At 46.1% G+C, this 21,643-nt stretch overlaps 1 protein-coding gene across 2 annotated transcripts; it reads left to right on the top strand.

Moving 5' to 3' along the window:
* Positions 1-7,660: 7,660 nt before the first annotated feature.
* si:ch211-195o20.7 (cytospin-A) lies at positions 7,661-20,794 on the top strand. Of its 2 annotated transcripts, XM_030357090.1 has the most exons (13): positions 7,700-7,718; positions 7,864-7,945; positions 8,878-8,960; positions 10,390-10,980; positions 11,608-11,660; positions 16,630-17,180; positions 17,807-17,903; positions 18,009-18,072; positions 18,173-18,233; positions 18,483-18,579; positions 19,241-19,357; positions 19,448-19,507; positions 19,635-20,794. In XM_030357090.1, exons 3-13 carry the CDS (start codon positions 8,921-8,923, stop codon positions 19,722-19,724), a joined length of 1,821 nt encoding a protein of 606 aa, XP_030212950.1. In that variant the 5' UTR covers positions 7,700-7,718; positions 7,864-7,945; positions 8,878-8,920; the 3' UTR covers positions 19,725-20,794. The 2 variants fall into 2 exon arrangements, with proteins under 2 accessions (XP_030212951.1, XP_030212950.1); XM_030357091.1 differs by having other exon boundaries at positions 7,661-7,945; positions 8,853-8,960.
* Positions 20,795-21,643: the final 849 nt, after the last annotated feature.

The raw sequence follows: 21,643 nt of genomic DNA, 5'->3' as shown, positions 1-21,643 counted from the left end.
TGCCCTCCGTTGAAAAGCCACCCACCGCCAGATGCCAGGCATCTGGCAAAGGGGCTAATGGTCTCATTCTGGATGCATTAGCCGACAGGGACTACAAGGACGCAACCCACATTAACCCAAAATGCTTTGTTTGTATGTATTTCTCTAGTACACCACATGTATTTGTAGTGATTGGCACACACTTGCTTTTTTGGTTATTTTTTCGGTGGTTAAGGGAGGTTATATTATTTTTATTTCTTGACATTAATCTACATTCCACGGTTTCACCTCAGTGTTTAGATTGTACTGGGAAGCACTGAATCCGTGGCCGCGGCCTCACAGATCTCCGCGTCGTATGAATCAATGAGGGTACGAGGTCAACTCGGCTTCTCCGCTCACAGAGTTGAGGTGAAGGTCCGGTTGGCAGTTGTTCTTCCTGGGCTGACTCTTTCCGGTGCACCGAGGGAGGCGTCCTCAGCATAACCTCCTTGTTATAAGGACTCTGCTCAAGTGCTCAAAACCCCGAGGCTACCCGCGTCTAAGGATGTTAAAGTCTCCAAATGTGTGCTGACGCTGCAAACATACGGAAAAGAAATGGCCAAATCAGCTGACACTGCAGATTCGAGCCATTCTTTTGTGTTTGTACTGTACAACCAAAACCTGTTGAACCTTTTAGATTGGAATCCCTTTAGTTACAGTAGCCCTGCTTCAGTTCATTCAGAGGTAAAGATTCTGAGGACATTAGACCATCAGTGACATTTAGACTTTGGTGACCAAAACAAAGGTTTCTGGTGGTTTAAATTCCTTGAATTTATATAATTATTATAAAAGCATCAATAGGACACTGCAATATCACATCGAAACAACCTCCTCCATTTTTTACGTATGGAAGCATTGGAATGCTAGTTATTGTGTTAATAATGTGCAAGTATTGTTTTTTGGTCATTATATATTAAATATTTAGTAATTTATCATGATATTATTTGTCATTATAGGAAAACATTCTCATGTATAGAAGTGCCACAATGTTAATTTGCCTAGGCTATTGTGTATTTATATTGATTTGGATTTAAAGTAGTACATCTCTCTTGTGTCCTCAAAAAATGAATATCGCAAACATATATCGTTCTTTCCTTATTTACTGTTATGTTTATCTCCTCTGACCTTCCTGTGCGGTCACCTATACTGTTTATTGCATCATGGTCTTTCATTTGAGTTTAAAGCGGCAGTAGAAATCCTCTTTAAACTTTGCCATACCTCAAGACACAAAAAATCTGTTCACAGCTAATAGCCAGATTTTACTGCATCCTCTATTTATCAGATGCACACAAAGTCACACAGACAGACATGTAAACAGGCAACACACGCACACATTCTCAAAGTAGCATGCTGCCGTCTGACTTCCCTGTCTGCTTATACTGTTGTCTTCGTGGCCCTGCCAACCTCTTGTAATCCACTTACCCCCTGCTGCCTGTGCGTTTATGTCTTATGTAAAGACCAGAGGGCAATGCTATAAGGCCGGCCTGCCAAGGCTGTCCTGCACTAGGTACATGCTACAGGTAGTGGTGTCCACACCACTGAATAAACACACACAGACACACACAAAGGGCCAGTCAAGCGCCTCTGTCAGTGGATTTCCTAATCCCAGGGATCCAGGCAGGGGAACTCCGAAAGGGGCTGAATAACTCAGAGAACCATCTTGAGAGACGTACCCGGGCGTCCTCACGCACTCCATCAGCATGTTTTTCAGAGTGCCACGACTCACTCCAGGTTACCTCCGGTTTCTGCAGGTAAGATTGGGCCAGTGCTGAACTGAATTCTCTTCAAATATTCTTCACTGCACTCAATTTTAAATGTTTATAAAATAACAGATGTTTCTGGGATTGCTACAAATGTCCCTTACCTTATCTGTATTAACAAGGAACAGCACTGAAATGATGCATTGGCATGCAGTGCATAGATAACATGGTCGGCTGCTTGTGTCTCGGGTGGCAGTTCCTCAGTAAGTGTAAGCAGCCTACCTGCTCTCCCCAGGTAATGCAGCAGCGATGGACTGCTGACTCAGAAATGACTTGCCCTTAAAGAGGGAACGAAGAAGGCGATTGCTACCTCAAAACACCACATTTGCACTTTGGACTTATTTTGATTTAGTAGTACCCTTTCAAACGGATGTCTTGATATTGACATGCCAAGGACCAAGTCCAGCTGACTGACAGATGCTCTGTTGGCCTCCCGCTCGCAGTCGCTGAGAAATGGGAGGATCTTTAGAGTGGTGCATTGATGGAGTGTTGGTGGCAAGGCTTTAATAGAGGGGAGTGCATAGTGATCAGTCCTTATGAGTACGGCATGCCTCACACAGAGAGGTTGCTCCGCGTGGTCTAACGCTGCCGTATTTCGATGTCAATTTCTAAGCCATTCATTATGTCCATAATATACAGACATGACACCACGGGCCCGTAGACATACACACCCGTGGGTACGGCTTGGCTAAGGTATCAGGTTGCCTTTGCTTCTTTATTTGCATTTTTACTTTTGATTTCATTTTGCATCTCCAAGCAGTCGTTCACATCGCCATCTCATCCAGAGCGGTACCGTGATTGGTCATTTACAGTACAGTGCATTTATCTAGTCCATATATTTGTGATCGTATCGTATATTATTTTATACGGCCATGTAAATTACGTTACAGTAGGTGTAATTATAAAGCTCCCTCTGACCTGAGTTATCTCAAGCATAGAACAATAGTTTATTTGTTGATAAAGAGTGAACACAGAAAAATTGGGTTGTGTGCTGCCCATTATATGACCTTATTTATTTTTTTCATTTTAACAATATAACAGCTAAACAACTAAAGTGGCTTAGCATTAAACCATGTTGTGTGTCTTGGATGCACAATTTGCTCTGTGTGTGTGCGTGTGTGTGTGTCTAATAAACATCCAGGACTCTCACAGCCACTAATAGTCTGCATCACTGTAATTGACATGGGTAAGAAGGAAGAATGACCATGCAGTTTCAGACAGTTTGGCCAGAACAGGTCTAAAAAAAACACATTGTGGGATCTAATCATAGCCCATAACTTTATGATTGGCGCTTGTTTGGATGACTTGGCCACTTTCTCTATAACTCTGGTGGGGTCGCTCTGCTGGAGTCTCTGCGGTGGAGCCCTGGTATGCGTGATACATTGTTACTGCTTCTATTCTATCAGCTCATTATTCTCTCCGCTTGAGCTACTTCACAGCATAATTGCAGCATCTCCCTGTTCTCAGTTCACAAAAAGCAGTCGCATTTATACTGCAGGTTATTTTCCTAAAACAATGCACTGTTGTGGGATTGAAACGGCCCATTGAATCCTTAAATTACAGCTATGGCTTTCTAACTGTCTGTGGCGCAGCGCCATTAGAACAATATAGAGCTTGTATTATTTTCACCTCTCTGCGTTTTATTCTCTTCAAAGGGCCAAGTGAGGAGCTGACCTTTGTCTCAAATTGGGCGAGGCATCTTTGTTTGTTATTTTTTCCCCAGAGAAAAGAAGGCTTTTAAATATGTTTGAAGGGAACTTGAGGTTTGGTTAAATGGGATTCCGTTAGGAACTTTGTTTGAGACTGCTTTGGGGAAAATACCAAAACAAAATTCATTACAGTTTGGTCAGGGGACAAATTCTTTGGACTTAAACATACAGAATATTGCCCAAAGTACTGACAGATGATGAAAGCAAGGGTGTGTACATTCATGAAATATTTACAGAATCAGAGATCATGAAGTATGAGTAAACATGAGTAAGTGTAACATATGTCGAGAAGAAGATATCTGCTTCCTGCAATAATATGTGTAATAATAATAATAATGAATAAACACCAGGCTGTTTATTCTGGCCTGTCACTCAGTCCCACTCAGTGATGAAAGTACAGTGAACAAGATGTTGCCTAAGAAACAGTAATTATGTTTTTCATTGAGTTAGCAAAACATGAAGGGGTGAATTATTGAATTTTCAATCTCAAAGCACTCAACTTCACAAACAGCAATTTTCCACCACCTAGGACATCCAGACATTTTCATTCCTACATCGGATGACTAAATCTGGTCTCTCTCTCTCTCTCTCTCTCTCTCTCTCTCTCTCTCTCTCTCTCTCTCTCTCTCTCTCTCAGACCCAGGCCTGCAGACCAGTGTCTGTGCGGCCCCCGGTTGAAAGGACCCTCCCGGGCGTAGCGATGCTGATGGGGGCCCTGGGGATCGGTATGTGTGGTTACAGCTCCCAGCAGCTGGCCCTCCACCACCGGCCTTCCGCCCGTGTGCTCCAGTGGGCCGGCGCACATACCAGCATCCCCTCGGCCGCCATGATGGGAGGAGCCAGCCAGAGGACCCCCTTCCTGGATGTGAGCCGCCAGGCCAGCGCGTGCATGGAGGTTCCCCCGCCCTCCTACGCTGGCGACAAAGTGGCCCTGAAATAGCCTGGGTCCGATTTCAAGATGACCAAGCCTCATAGGTTTCTGTTCAGGTAATGGTGCATGTGCACACCTTTAAGCGGAGCGGTGCCGGCCCGTGGACGCACGCGGCCCACGCTCCCTTGAGATGTGCCTGTGCGGACCGACATGAACTGGACCTGTGTGTTGGCTTGGAGAATGAGTGCGTGTTAGCTCAATGATCAAATAGTGTCAGTTCCGGTAGCCGGAGTAAAATAGCAGCAGCCCTTCATCATCTATAGCCAGTTTGGAGTTTGTTCACAAACACTTAGATTGGAATGTGTTCGATTTTACGCTTGAAATTCGACAGAAGTTTAGAGTGGGTCTTAAATAAGATCACGTGTTTCATCTACAGTCTGTGGCGTGTGTCTTGGTGAAGGCTGAGCGGAGAAAAAAGAAAAAGGGACTTGATGCTTGGCACGGCTCTCATGAACGCAGATGGTGGTTGGCAGCATGTCTCCTGTATGCCCTCCCTCCCCTCCTCTCACACACCCACTGACACACACACACACACACACACACACACACACACACACACACACACACACACACACACACACACACACACACACACACACACACACACACACACACCTACTGACACACACACACACACACACACACACACACACACACACACACACACACACACACACACACCTACTGATACAAACACACACACCGCACACACACACACACACACACACACACACACACACACACACACACACACACACACACACACACACACACACACACACACACAAAGACACACACACACACACACACACACACACACACACACCTACTGACAAACACACACCGCACACACACACACACACACACACACACACACACACAAACACACACACACACACACACACACACACACACACACACACACACACACACACACACACACACACACACACACACACACACACACATACACAACACACACATGCCAGAAATCCCTGTGCAACTGGGTTCCGGTGGCTCCAATTGATTTCAACGGAGTAGAACCAGGTGCCGTTCATCAGCAGGCCTTGGCATTAAGCATGAACTGGCATGAGGCTGCCATCAGGACTCATTCACACATCATGGTGGAAGACAGTGGTTCCAGAAGATTGGGTACAAATCACCTTTTTTGGGAGCATAAGAGAGCGTGATGGGGGGGCTGTGATATTGCAATCTGTACCAGTAACAGTGTAGGCTTTGTCTTCTCAAGCCAGTATCTACTCTGTGTGTGTATTGATTCCATATCTATCTTGAGAGCAGCCTTGTACTTGACCCCGGTAAACAACAGTGCTGTATAAATACACCTCTGTGGATTAAGGGTCCTAATTCACCTGGGTAAGACAGCGATGGCGGCATGCACGGCAGAGAGCCTCTCCCTGCCTGAGCCTGGCAGCCTAAGCCAATTTCCTCATTTAGTATTAGCCCTGGTGGAAAATCAGCACCCCGGCACACACACACAACCACCTGATCTTGTATTCAGACTAAGTACCAACAAGACAGAGCCAGGACAGGACCTGACGGTTCCTGTGCATCCCCACTCTTGTGCCGTTCCCCCTGCAGTGTCCACCACTAATAAGCCCCCCCCCACGCTGCCGTCGGACACAGAGGTCCTGATGGGTTCTGCCCTTTGAAGGGCCAGCCGGTGGGCTTTTGGCGAGACCACTGAGTGTGGTTGAGAACGCGTGCTGTGCCTTATGGGGATAGCGCAGATGCGGTCTCGTTGTTGTTGTGCTTTTGTGGCACGGTTAATGACCTGAAACTCAATTAGCACTCATGGGAGAGATTGAGCGACGTTTGGGGATGAGCTTTCGTGGTTGCTGGATGTTGTTTTTTGGACGAGCCTGCATCGGCGCAACTTTTTAACTCAGAGCCGCGAAATCACTCCTTAAAGAGTTTCATAACGCTGAGGTCAGAAAGACCCAGTGATCCATTTCCTCCCGCTGCGATGAAGACATTGGCGTGTGTATCCCGGTGTGGCTTTGAAATGTGAGGATTTTTGCAGGTTGGGAGACGGTAACACGACAAGCCAAGGCAACAAGGGCCTTGCTGCAAATCTGTAGTTCTGTAGTAGTGCCCTGACAATGGAATAAACCTCTTATCCTACTATCCTACCGCCACCCAGGTTCTATATCTAGTGGGTGCTGGAGTGTTGAAATAGTGTCACATCATGTGCTGCATTGGTACAGTTTATTGCTCCCCCACAGGCCTCGTCGGGACATGGGTGAGAGGGGGGTTGACGGGGTTTAACGGACACTCTCGATGCTGCCATGGTCTGCAGAAGGTGTATTGAGCATTAAATAAATGTATTGATCTCAATCATCCCACTGCACCAAAACAGCTGCTTCTCTGAATTTCCCCAACTTGTGTTAGAGAACTGCTGACATGACGTGAGACTGTATGAGATGCATGTTCTTATTTTAACATTGCAGGTGGAGGCGTTATTTAAGAAAAAAGTGTTTTGCACAAACAGGATGCATAATGATTAATGCGACTAAGTGAAATTGTTTGGAGAATGTTATGTTTACGACTGTTGCACTATTTGTCATCCCCTGGCTTTTGCTGGGCCTAAACACATATATTTTGAACAGTATGCTGTATTGTATTCACTGAAAAAAATCAATAAAACGATCAAAAGAACTGCTTGTGTTATTTCAGTTGAAATGTCACACTTTATTCCTATAGTGAAATTATTTTCTGTGTCATCAATGACAAAAGAAGGCGTTCTCATCACGAAGATGAATGCCCTTACTCCCATAAAATACTGTGCAAATTAAATTGTAAAGGAGACCTCAACCTCATCATAAATGCATGACAAAGGTGTATGCGCACATGGTGATTGTTTACTTTAGTAGAGTTGTGATCTTTAATGACACTTTGGTGGGTTAAACTTTTTGGTTGAGGTTTCATTTTACATTGCCTAGACATTGTGATAAACCAGAATCGCATTTGCACTTCACACTATACCTGTTTTATCCATCACATGACCTCATCATTCTCTAATAAGAAAGTTTATTAAAAATAATTCTGCACAATCATCTGAGAATAGATAACAAATGCATTTGCCATTGAGCAACAAAAGTAACCATAAAAACAAATACTAGCACTTGCATAAGTATGTAGACTCGTCTCGGAAACCAGCCAATCAGATTTGAGATGTAATGGGAAGAGGGGATACGATACAATATAATTTGGCGACTATTCCCCCTAGTGGATAGAAAGAAAAAACATCCAACATCGATGCAAAGTTTTCCTTCGTTTTTTGTATGTCGGGTGCGGATTTATAGGATTTACCCATGTGATTTTTTTCTCCATCGTGTGGAAATAACATGTTTGCATTAATAACGAGAAGGACATGTTCTTCTGTGTTCCCTGCCATTTACCGCACACCCCTCCTCATAAACTGAAGACAGCGAGGTGAAGTTGTGGATGAGTAGCGCGGACGGAGGGTGCACACAACAACGGGACTCGGCGATTGAGACATAAATAAAGTGAGTTTGAACCATCTTTATTTGACCTTTTAACGGGTTGTTTTACAACGCTGTCCCCAAAATAGTTTTTAGTTTGATTTATGTTTTTGGGCGCCCCAACATGACGTATTTATATCATTATACTGAAATGTTGTTGATGCACATCAACGCATCCATCGGGGCATGGAAGTTTTGAACAAATTGCTCGTCAAGTATACCAATGCCTTACGATTGTTTTAAATGATCATTTAAAAGTCTTCTGACAGTCGTCTGACAAATATAAGTTTCTTTAAGGGAGAAACTCGGGTGAATAACTAACGCTGTTCGCTAAAGAGACGCCTCCACGGCGACCATGTGTCCCCACATTATGTCTTATCTTGTAATTTGGTTCATGGTCTTCTAGATGTGCTACAAGGCTAACATTCGGCTCTTAACAAGTCAAGTGCTTATTTAGAGTTTTTCAAAGAAATAACATCCAGAGTTATGTGTGTTATAGCCCGACAAAAGCATAGTGCATCTAATCAGGCAGGGCACATCAACACCCGTACAATGAGCATGATCGTTGTCTGGTGTTGATGTGCCCTGTCTGGTATGATGCACTATGATTTTGTCGCGATACCCATTCCAAACAACTTTGTTATTTTTTTGCAACAGCAAAATTGGCATTCAAATGAGTACTTGTGCACACCAATGATTGTTTTGTAAACTTCACTCCGCCTCGCCGGGCCCTGGGCTGACGATAACTCTGGAGAGGATAACCTATTATTTCACTTCCGTAGAGATGTAAGCTATAATCAGTGTATGAGTCCCTGATGTCACTGTCTCAAAAATAACCTGTTCTCAAGCTCAAAAAGTGAATGTGCCTCATAACATGATTCCTATGGCTAACATTGTATTTAAAATAATATATATTAACCCATATATTCAGATATTTTGTGTGTACGTGTTGGTAGGCCCCAGGAAGAAACAACTGCAGGGTGGCCATCAGAGTGCACCATGGGTCACTTCTCCAGCAAGGAAAGCCACGGGGCATCAGGTTGGTCAACACAAAAGGCTAATACTGTGGTCACACTGTGTGTGTGTGTGTGTGTGTGTGTGTGTGTGTGTGTGTGTGTGTGTGTGTGTGTGTGTGTGTGTGTGTGTGTGTGTGAGAGATTGACTCTGGATGTTGCCCCTTCAGTACCCCCTGTTCCCTAATTCTGGTAAACCACTTTAAGAAGCTCCTTCATGTTTTCTAAAATGATTTTCAATTACGTAACACAAAAAAGTACACGCACACACACACACACACTCCTGGCAGTCTGCTAGTGAGAACAAAGCGAGCCCACTGCCAAGCCTCAAATACATATTCTCTTCTTCAGGGAAGAGGGGGAACTAATAAAGGAGGGAGAGAAAGGAAAAGAACAGCTAGGAGGGGGCAGAGTGCGAGCAGACGGGGAGGGCGGTGTACAGAGAGGTATAGACCTGAGGGACGTTTGGGGAAAGGACCACACATGCATAATGAAGGAGAGGATAAACAAAGGGAGAACCGGATGCCTGTGTGTATTTTATCTTTTTTATTTTTTTTTAATAAATTACAATCTTGGCTCGCCTCCGTTTTGATCTGCTCATAGAGCGGTCACTCGTCTTGACGTCCCATCGCTGCTCTTCTGCACCATGAACCCACTGCTGTAACGCTCACCCCACCTCCACCTCCACCCCACCCGTCAGTGCCCAGCTGTGATAAATCGGCAGAATTCCCCGGCTCAGCACAAGGGCAATGGATTAATCATAGGAATCCTAATTTTGTCCGACACGCACGCAGGCAATTTTTTTGCAGCGCATCCGCCTACAGACAGATGTGTACAATGACAAACACACAGCCATACAAAACCTTTCCTTTAAGGCATCGTTCTGTAATTCTTTTCACTCGTACACAAAGACTATAGTGCGTTAAGGTCTGCAATGGGAAGTTGTGCAAATAAAGTTGAATGATCTTGAGGTATTTTCCTATTACAGGGTGGGGGTCTGGAAAGAGACAGTCAGCCTAAAACAAGACCATTCACTTGTGTCATGGTCTTGCTATGCGATAGATGACCGAGTTTGAGTACGGTTCAAGGCCAATTTACTGCTCTCCCTTTGGTGTGTACCTCACCCACTCCTGGGAGCACGAGTGACGCAGCAGTGAAAACATTAAAGGGGGGAAAAGAAGGGTTATAGGAGGAATGCCCATATATAGACGTATTGGATTGTGGTTCCCCCCCCCCCCCCCCCCCCCCCTCTTCTGCCACCCAAAACCTTGGCTAGTTCATATAGTCGGGCCAGATGCACTAAAACCTGGTCAACATTCTAGACTGGTTACTGCCAAGCAAATTCTTCTGGACTTGAGACTTTCTTTCTGTATTCCCCTGTATATAGCTTTGTGTCTTGGGAGCCATCCATTCGCTCTGTGTATAAGCATCTACTTTTGTCCGTTTCTGTTCTAGGAGGTCATCCAGATGTCTTCCACACGCCTCCTACGTCGCCCACCAACGAAGGACCCGCCCTGGACCCCCTCCAAGTAAAATGCGCCAGTTCACCCCTATCCCCGCTCGTAGCCCAGGTGACCTGTCCACCCCCGGTCCCAGCCAAAACCCCCCACCCACTGTGCACCGGGAAGAAATCCCAGTTGGGCAACGCGCCAACCACACCTATTCCACCCCCCGATTGGAAGCCTCCAATCCCGCCCTCCGCTCCTACGAGTGTCGTGATTGGTGGATCTAGGGAAAGCCTCCTGGCCACGCCTAAAGTACAGGGGGCCCCACCGGGGTGTAACGGGGGTCCCTCCAATTCCACCCCGGCCCCCAGGGCCCAGGGCACCCAGCGGTGGGGGGGCACAGCGAGCCCCAACGATAGCCCCGTAGCGCTGGACAGCCCCGCTTCGCATGACACCAGCCGAGCGGACCGCTACTGGAGGGAGATGGACAGCGGGCTGAGCCAGTCCCAAAGCAGGGAGGTCCCGGGGGAGGCGATGGAGAGGATGCTGGAGCAGTGTCGGACCACCCTGGGTCTCACTGATGGAGCGCCTAGCACCACAGGTGAGACCGTCAGGACTGGGTCCCAGTATTTGAGGACTACCTCCACTGGTTTTAATTTTTTCTTATTTTTTTTAATAAATCAAATCCTAATTTAGTCTACAAAATGTCACAAATAGTTACCAGAGTCCAAAGTGACGAATGTGTGAGCTTTATCTGACAAGCAGCATCGAAGAACTAAATTATTCCTATTACGGGGATCCATGAACCAAATATTAGAATTTAATTGCCAAAGAACACAGAAATCGTTTTTTATTGTTTATTGTTCTTAATAAATGAAACGATTCATGGATTATCCAAATTAGATTCGATGCATTTTCTGTCTATGGACTAATTGACTACTCGACTAATCTTAGTTTTAAGTGCTTGTAATTTTTCAACATTTATCTTCTCTATCAATAATGCGCTTGGGTTGCGAGATTTTGAATTAACCTGCCCTGCATTTAGGAAAATGTATAGGTTGAAAGCAGGACATTGAACGCCATGATAATATAGATTTAACTAATGTTAGTTCAGGTTTTATTGCGGCCAACGCTATACATTTTTCAACAACATGAATGGCTGAAAGATAAACATGTATACATTTCTAAATTAGACATTGACTTTCCACTTTGTGCATTCTCTCCTCAGAGTTGCTGAAGTGTCTTTTGACCGAGATCAACAGTCTGAGGACTAACTTGCAGGTAGGAGCAGCAAAGTCTCTGTGCATTCCTTGGTTGTGTTGTGAAACTATCGGTGCACTTTTTTCCTTGTTTATGGAAAATATTATCCTTTCCATTCTCCACTGAATTGAATTCATACAGATATGTAGCCCTGGAATTTTTAACACATGCCGAAGGCATGTCGCAGGGTCTTCGGGATGAATGTAGAATTGTAAACAGGAAGTGTGTGTGTGTGTGTGTGTGTGTGTGTGTGTGTGTGTGTGTGTGTGTGTGTGTGTGTGTGTGTGTGTGTGTGTGTGTGTGTGTGTGTGTGTGTGTGTGTGTGTGTGTGTGTGTGTGTGTGTGTGTGTGTGTGTGTGTGTCACTCTGATAACACCCCACCAACACGCATCCACATCCATTTTCCAGCAGTGGGAAAACTGGAATGCACCCCTCCCCTCCCCCAGGCTAATGGAGATCTTCCTGTCCTCCGCTCCTCCTTGGAGGCTCAGGGGAAGGAAGGAAACCCTTTCATATTCTACATAAGACTTTATTATCTCTCCTATAGCTCCCTCTCTATTCTCTCTCTAGCTTGCTGGCTGGCTGGCCGTCCACCTCCCGAGCCTCAAGGTTTTATTTTAATTTTAGAGTAGCGTTTAGAGCAAGGTTTGTAACGGTCTGTACACCGCTGCACCAGCATCTCCCAGGTGACCAAGAAGCACTTATTTTCTCCCTAATTTAAACCGCACTAAACAAATCGTTGACGTTTTGATACCGAGGTCAACACGTTTTGACAATGTTGTTTGGGAAGCGATGAGCCTGTGACGAATGAAACCACCCCACCCATGACTTGCATCACCCCAGGGCTCTCTTGCCTCTCAATTAGTTTGGTCCACCGAGGCAACAGAAAGGATGGTAGATCGGAGGTAATGGTGCGGATGGAAGAGATGCCCTTTTGAGCCAACAGTTGGAAGGAAGTGGTGGACTTTGTAATGAAAGTTGGTTGTGCAGGTTTTAAAACAGTTTGTCACGCCGCGTGTTAACGGAGCCTGCATGGGGCTGACCCCTAACGACTGGCCCCACACCAGGCTCTGTCTGACTCAGACATCCTGCCTGCGCTCATTGGGTCCCCTGGTGCTTATGTCCATTTGTGTAGAAGAGATATTGGAGAGGGAGAGGAAGGGAGTGAGAGAGAGAGGCAGGGGGGCGGGGGGGGCTGCTTTTGATGGTAATTTCCTGTCTGCTGCGTGTTCCACTTCCTGGCCCACCCTTATGAGGATTCTGGCTGGGGGATCCAACCTTTCTCCAGATCTGTCCCAGATCCCAGCAGCATGCAGCAGCTGCAAAACAAGTCCCCCCCCCCCCTCCCCAATAGATTGAGAGATTTAGAGTTAACCCCCACCTACCCAGTACATGTCCAAGTGTTAATGTGCACACAATTAATATTGCACTTTTTTTATCTCTATCGCTCAATCTTTCTCGCTCCTCCACACATCCTTCGTGTGTGTGTGTGTGTGTGTGTGTGTGTGTGTGTGTGTGTGTGTGTGTGTGCGCATTTTAGAAGAGAGAGGTAGCCTGGTTTGTCTGTAACCCAGCCACAAAAAAATAACCCCCAAAAAAGTGTTTAAGTTGGGGGGCCCTCCCATTTGGCTGATCTCTGCTGCTGCTCGGAGAGTTTGTTTCGACTGTATGCATCACCCTACCTCCCCTCACCCCAGCCCCCTCCACTCTGTGTTCCTTTCCTGGGAACCTTTTTGTGGAGAGGGATGGAGATCGGGTGGTGCCGGTGCTAGGGTGGGTGGGGAGCAGTGGGCCTCATTTGTTAAGAAGACGAAACTTGTTTTATTTAGTTGTGATGAAAGGGCTTTGGCCTCGCTGCCAGTATTTATTTATGCGTATGTGCGTTTGTTGGCCATGATAGAAAGACACACACTCACACTCTGACGTAAACAAGGTCCGGACATGCAGTCACTCTTACAAACACAAATAGTGCACTGATCTATGGAGGGGTGTTGGTGGTTGGAGAGTCTCTGGTTCTAGGTTGGTCGGTTTACCCCCACTTCCTCCTTGGCTTTCTTTCTCTCCCTCCCTCTGCCACAGAGCTCCCCTGGCCCCTCCCGAAAAGACAAGAACTTTTAAACAAAGAAAAATAAATGAGCTGGCAACTTCTTCCCGGCTTAGTTCCTTCTCATCATTCCTTTCATCCATGATCACATCCCCTATTTCTCAACGCTCTCATAGACCCAACATTCCTTTTTAGGGTTTTAGTTTTCGCCAAACCGTGCTCATTTCCATATTCTCCCACATTATGCCTCTTCTCTTTTCTCAACACTCCTACGCTATCATTATAATAACTGGTCTTTAGGCTCCATTTTTCATTGGCCCTTCAAACCTGACTACTATCTAACATTTTTGGAAGCTTAAAGCAGGGCAATGTCAAGGGTCTTTGCTGCAGACTGATTCATTATGAAGCAGGAATATTTTATTTGGTCGAAGAAATTATTCTTTAATAGTGTCACAAGTATTTGTGGCAACATTGTTGATGCAATTTTGACGTTCTATTAGATGGAATTATTTCCTTCATATTAATCAGATACAAGGACATGAAAATTTAATTTTGAGGATAATGATGAGGGTTTCCATTGTCCAGTGAAATTAGCAAATGTTCAGCATATGTACCGACTCCAAAGAAACTTTATTCCTCCAACTCTGTGTCTCTTGCCTTATATTAAATGAGTGAGTAGACATACCCAATCTTGCATACATTTATTACGAAGGCACGAAAAATTTGCATTCGCGGAGGTCTGTGTGCGGATGTGCATGGTCGCTGTTTCAAATTTGTCATGCAATGCAAATGGACCGTTGGACTCGTGCTCTGTGTAATGTTCATTTGCGATGTGGCTCGGATCGTTTTGGGCTACAACTGGGGATCTTGTAGATCATGGGACTGGGCTGAGGAGGACAAGCGAGGGGAGATGGTTTATGTCTTGGTGGCCTTGTGTTTTCGAACACATCGGAGGGACTGGGGAACGCATGACGAAACAGGGATGTTTCCCCCATGCATACGTCGAGATAACAGGGTGTGGGTATGAATTCCGGGACAGATGTTACACACATACACACTCACACACACTCTAAATCTCCTTGTGTGTTGGTTCCTTTCGCGCAATTGGGGCGTGTTTGCACGTCCAGTTTGTGCACGTTGTCACACTAGGTCATGGCTAAGTTGTATATGTATGAGGGAGAATAAACAGCCTTATCTCGGTGAGAATTGAGGATCTCCCCTTCCTGTTGCCTGAAGGAGGCATGCTGTAGTTGGAAGCTCCACATTCACCTTACAAAGTGTGAGTGTGTGTGTGTTCACCATTTTAAACAATTCAGCCAAATGAGTAGTGAGTCCTCTTTTTGCTCCCTACTTTCCAACCTTTCCACCAAAAGCGACGGCAATTATTTATTGTTGCCTGGGAAAGTGTGTTCCAACTTTTAATTTGAAACGGAGGATCTGTGTGCTGTGCACTCGGCTGAAAAGGAGTGTGTGCCTGCGTGTGATAGAATGGAAATATGATATGTGTGTGTGTGTGTGTGTGTCTGTGTGTGAGAGCGAGGGAGGCTGGGAGAGACTGCGTCCAGTATAATCGGGCCCAGCTGTGGTCTTGTGAGTCTCGCCGGTCAGATAAGGGGTGCGACTTGGCAAGGGTCCTCTCTCTCTCTCTCTCCTCCTCCTCACTATCCATTCTTCATCTAATTGCCTGCCTGCCTCGCGCCTCTACTCCTCCGCTGCACTCGCTCAATTTCTCTGTGGCTTAACGTTTGCTGCAACACAAGTCTCTGCAGGCCTTAAACCACTATATTATTAATTCTCTCTCGCTCTCCCCCCTTTGCCCCTATTTTTTTTTCCCCTACTCATGCACGGGATTGTGTCAAGTCTTGTGTGCGTTTTCACAAATGGCCTGTTCTTGCTTACCTCCTGGTTCCCGTTGCTCAGAGAGCCCTTTGTGGTTGTGTGTTGTAGCGTGTCTGCGGAGGCAAGGTTTGTGCACTTCCAGGCCACAGAGAGTCTGAAGGAATTCGCCGGAACTGCACATGACTACACGCCCCCGCAAACTCCACTTCCCGAATCGAACCGCTCCTTATCTCCACAGAAAGGCGATGCCGGGTTTTAATGAAGGCAGCCGCGTTGGTTCGGGTGATGAAATACTGATGAGTCATATTTGAGTGGAATTATGTGAGGGTTTATTTGTATGATGAAAGAAGTGCATAAATACACCTTCATCTTTGGCTGTGGCAGTAAACAAATGGTTATGTCAAACCACACAACGTCAGAATTCAAAATCAGGAACAGTTACTGGGGACAGAATCGGGGGCCGGATGGCCTAGTGGTTCAGTCGAGTCAAACCACATGCCGAGTGGCTCAGAGTTCAATCCCCAATGCCCATGGTTTACCTGTAGCCTGCATCCCTGAGAAAGACGGCTAACCACTACCTGCTTATTAATGACCTGCATCTACAAAAATAAAATGCACTTGTATGTAATAAAAAAAAAAAATTTGATTGGTCCAAATGTGTGGTCACTTGTCATTACAAACGTAACCTATGTGACCTCACGTGACGGGTAATAATGATTGTCTTTGCGACTGTATTGGAGTCATCAGAGGTCACTGTCCTCCCCCACTGCTTCTCTAGGCTCTTGCTAGTTATTGCTGTTGATTCGCTCCAACCTTTCCCTCCGCTGTTGGCCAAAAGACTGATCATTCAAGATTACATCGATGCAGGATTTGATAACTAAAATGCCCTAAATGTAAATGATCAGATCAAATCTTTGTAAGAATATATATTCTGCTTCAATCAAGTAGAAGTAGAAATGGCTTTATCGAATTATGAACTGAAGGCCATCTCCCGAAAAATCTTTGGGGAATTCAATAGCTTTGGAAATCAAACACTTAAAAATGGCAGCCAAATGAAAACAACAACTTAAATTCAACCCAACATTTTGTCTTTCCCTCCCAATGCAGACGGAGCGCATGGAGTGGCTGCAGTTCCAGACTGACCTCCAGGTGGCGGTGGCGGTGGCGGACCGTCTGAGGGCTGAGGCCGAGGAGGACCTGTTGGCGCTGAGGGGGGCCCACAAGGAGGTGGAGAGGGAGCTGGTGTCCGCCCATCAGAGGCAGAGGGAGGCCGACACGCAGCTGGAGTCTCTGAGGGGCGAGCTGAGCGAAAGTCGGAGGGAATTGGCCGCCGCCGCCCAGGCGCATGGCAAAACACAGGCCCAGGCTTCAACGGAGGCCCGGGACAAGCCCGACTCTTGCACCAACAACCGCGGAGGCCTCGTGGGAACGGACAGGGGCAGGACGAGAAACCTGCACGGACTAGGGCGAGAAGGGACGGCGATCGGGAGTCTGAATGGAACAGCGATGCCCAACGCTGTCACTAAGGGGGAGGAGACTAAAACAGAAACTCGGGGTGTGGCTAGGAGATACATGAGAAATGTGACCGGTGAGGGCGGGAGCAAAGAGACGAGTCGAACCAATGAGACACAAAGGACGGGAACTACAGAAAGGTCAAGGTGAGCGGTCAATGGTGACTAAAGTGGTAACTTGTGACCTATTCACCTATAACAGATTGTCTAAAGTTTTTAGCAACAAAAAGTAGACTCCTAAGATTCACAAATGCGTGTTTGAATTAGCTTGGAAGAAGCTGTACCATCAGACACCTGTGATACAGAAAAGCTGAAATACGGCACGCGTCAACCCTGTGGTCAGAACTTTCAGAAACCTGACCTGATTTTATTAAGACTTCTATATCCAATAAGCCTAACATTGGTGTGGAGGCTAAAACAACGTGTGTGTGTGTGTGTGTGTGTGTGTGTGTGTGTGTGTACTCATCTTCGTGCACCAATTATCACCCATTTCTCTCGCTGGATACCATTTTCCTGGCTATTATAATGGGAAACCGATACCCATTTTTTTTTTTGTCGACCGATGTCGCCAGGTTTGTGGTTGCCGGTGAATGCACTCCCATTTTCTCCTGGCTCGGCGGGGACACTTCAGTTTAAGGATTTTTGTTAGAATCACCCGATCGACTGCAGTTGAAGTGGAACCAGGGTTCCGAAAAAGCCTATCAAAAACAGTACGCCTGGCTGCCCAAGCCTGTCCACTATAAAGTGTGTGTCTGTGTGTATGTGTCACACAGAAGTCTCTCCAGAATAGCGCTCTCCTTGGATTCCCACACGCCGCACAACGGAACCTCCCAGTCCAACTCTGGCACCACGGCCTCCTGTACAAACAAGGTGACCCTCTCCCACTCCAGGAGTATCCACTCTATCAGGGTCCGGGGGCTAACAACATGCTAACGGGGGAGCCACACGTTGACCAATGTCATTTCCTATTTTCAGAACTCAAACCAACTTAGAGTGCAGAGAAGCTTGGACTGGCCAGAGAGCTCCTCTGCGAACGCCGGTGTGTACATTCATTTATATCTGCATCCAAAAAACACGAGGTGTTGTGTTGGTAAGCTGCTGCTGTCCTGGTGGTGAATAGTTTGGGTGTGTATTTGTAGGGAAGCGGGAGGAGCTTCTGAACAAGTACAACTCCGCCCTCAGTGAACTGCCTCCCACCAAGTGAGTGCATGCACGCACACGCACGCCATGCATGCACACACACACAGGCTACATTCTTCTCTGAGCCCTCAAGATGCAAACCTTGAATGTTCAAAAATGATCCAACCTACATGGTACACGGTAGATGGGCATAATTGTTCCATGTTGGTGGCCTCGGAATACAATCGCCGATTGTTGGCCTTTTTTCGTGGTCGCATTCGCTTTGTAAGGCGGGAGGCGTTCTCACTTCCTGTGTGTTTTCGTGGCCAGGTCCCAGGACGGCTTCAACATGCTGCTGCGTCGTCACGGGGGCTCCAAGCGCAACTCGCTGCTGCTCTGGTGCCAGAACCGCACGCTGGGATACAAGGTCACCACTAACGCTGATGATCTTCTTGGAAGGACGGATCACCCAATCTGCGTCCCTTCTCTAGATTTATCAGAATCAGAATCAGAAAGGATTTATTCCTTGCTAATTAAGGGAGTTTTTTTTCTCCTGCCCTTTAGGGGGCTAGGGTCAGGGAGGTGTCATGAATATATGGCCTGTTAAGCCCTTTGAGACTGTAACTGTGATTAAGGGCTTTACAACTTGAATTAGTACTGGGGTGGGAGTTTAGCTTGACTTGAAATGTAACTTTAACTGTAATGTTCTTTTATTTTGTTAACCCGTTTATTGAGGGGATCCACCTTAGGCCGGTCAAGACGGGTTTAGTGAGGGGGGGGGGGAGGGGGCACGTGAAGCAAAAAATGACGGTGGGGGGGGGGGGGCCGTACACTGGACATTTTGTAGAGCAGTGTGGAGAACCTTTACTTTACGGACGTAACATGCAGTCGTCCACGTTCTTTGCTGTATTGTTAGTTTTCCAAGGCAATTCTCGATACTTCAGAAAATCCTAGTAGCTGCCATATTTAGAGTGGTAGGGTGGCCCACAGCGTGGCCAATCACATTTTTTAATATATGCTTTGAAAAATACTCATTTACATATATATTTTTTAAATGACAACCCTATAATGCTTTCTGTCGACCGCAGAACATCGACCTCACCAACTTCAGCAGCAGCTGGGTGGACGGCTTGGCGTTCTGCGCCGTCTACCACACGTACCTCCCCTCTCACGTCCCCTACCCCAGCCTGAACCCGGAGAACAAGGTCTGGACCCGGGCGCAACCCGCCGGCTCAAAGCTGTCCACAATAGGTTTTGTTCCAACTCACTACTTATTGATTTTCTCTTCCGACCAGCGGGAGAACCTTAACCTGGCGTTCAAGACGGGCGAGAACGTCGGGATCACGCGCTCACTGGTGCGTCTTTTGTGCACGCATGTAATCCGGCGGGGACATCGCATGCTGGACTGGACGCATGCTTTGTTTTCGTTTCATACAGGCTGCTTCAAATATCTTAATCAATATATGCATGGGTGTTTGTCAGACGGCGGACGAGATGCTGCGGGCGGGGGGACCGGACTGGCAGCGTGTGCTGAGCTACGTGGAGAGCATGTACCGCCACTTTGAGATGTGACCCGACAGCTCCCAGCCGCCACGGAGACGGACGGACGGACTGACGTCCAGACTGATGGACCAATGACCACACGGATGCTTCCGAGACCGGTAGAAGGCGGACGAAACAAATGTCTGCCGCGTCCACCTCAACGGGTAACTGAACACCTCTCTCTCTCAAGAGATGTACACACCGACCACACCCTCCTGTATTGGTCGCTGCTGTCGCTATTGCTTAACGAGGACGGGCACGCCATTGGCTGTTTGACGAGCAGGTTCATTCCTTTAGATCTCTCGACCCTTTTCAGAGGTGTCATTGTCAAACACAGCTGTCACCCATAAAGCTAATTAAGGGTTGGCTCCTTTTTATGTATCGCCGGGGTACTCGACTCATCCCTAGTTGGGCCTACTACCCCCGTGGCCTGGTACTATAAAGGAGCTGACCCACCATTAGTGTAATGAGCACACCCGTGCTTGTCCCACGATGACCTATCAGGGATAGGGCGTACGATCAGCTGCAGTCCTATATGCATACTGTTGTCACAGCCTCATGAGTCAGTACTGCACCACAGTCAGGTCTAACACTAGATCAGTGACGTCTTGCCTCATCGCCGTGCCTCTTTAACTGATCCGTGAACTGTGGACGGTGTCATATGTTCATGCCTGGTGATTCTATGCACACTCTGTTAATATGCACTTTTGTCCGCACTTTTTATGTGAGATTCTTCTGCCTGCCATTGGCACATTAGGGATATGTTTGGTGATGAGTTTTGTCTAATAAATGTTTTTTGAATAATGTTAAAATAAATATATATATCTGAATTTGAATTCCCTTAACCCATTTAGCTACAATTTCAATTAGACTTCAGTTTTTCTAATGGAAGCTGCACTCCACACCACGGACGGGCTATTATGGAAAATGATCCTCAAACGCTTGCATGTTTTTTTTATATACACATCTTGCTATATTTTCTAACCCTTTCTTCAGTGGCCAAAGTGCTGCATTGAAGAAGAAAGAAACATTGCATAATTATTTATGCAATTATGTTTGTGAAAATAATGCCAAAGAAATAAACACTGAAATGAATTGAGCACTGCTTAATGATTGTTTTATTTTAGCAATGTCTTCTTCTAAGTTATGAAATAAATAAAATGTTCACTTCATTAGGCGCTTACACAGAAAGATGAGCTGTACGACCTGCCCTCCAAGAGTAGATGATTAGTATCTTATTAGTGCTCGCCAAGAAGTTCGGCTTTGACGGGATATATCGCCAGAAATTTGAATAATTTGAATAGTTGCTGCCTTCTGTAGACTTTAAATTAAATATAAAGTATTCATAACAGAAAATGATGATGATGCGGCCCCCTGGTGGAGTATCCTCAGAATGCAGCAAGACCCTGTACTCGGGTCTCGCAGAGACAACCTTTATATACAAAACATAGTGCGAATACATGGAATAGGTTGAGACTAGTAGTAAACTACTCCATGATAAAATATACAAAATAGAACCCTTTTGCCTTGTATATACTACCATCTGCTGGTTTGAAACAGGTGATGCATCAAGATGTGTTGACCATAATTTTAAACCAACTACTTGATGGGTGCATGGCGTTCTGTGCCTTCCACCACATATACCTCCCCTCTAATTTCCCCTACTCCAACCTTATCCAAATGTGTATATTTATATATAAATGCCTACAGCGTTATTTTGCAATTGTCCCTGGTAACTTCCCCTTTTGTCACTATGTGAAAGGAGAGGTCACAGCTACCCGGTTACTTTATGGAGCTGACCTTTGGTCTCTGAATCTCTAAAACACAGGATAGCAGGACAACATGGATAAACATCTATAGGTCAAAACACTTGTACATCAGTGTTTGGTATAGGGCAACGCTATAAGAGTAATCTGCTTAGTGTATATGTTGTGTCCCTCAGAGAAAAT

This window comes from Gadus morhua, chromosome 5, assembly GCF_902167405.1.
Source record: "Gadus morhua chromosome 5, gadMor3.0, whole genome shotgun sequence".
In the NCBI taxonomy this organism is placed as follows: domain Eukaryota; kingdom Metazoa; phylum Chordata; class Actinopteri; order Gadiformes; family Gadidae; genus Gadus; species Gadus morhua.
Note: the sequence above shows the minus strand (reverse complement) of the source record. Positions and strands in the feature narration are given on the sequence as shown.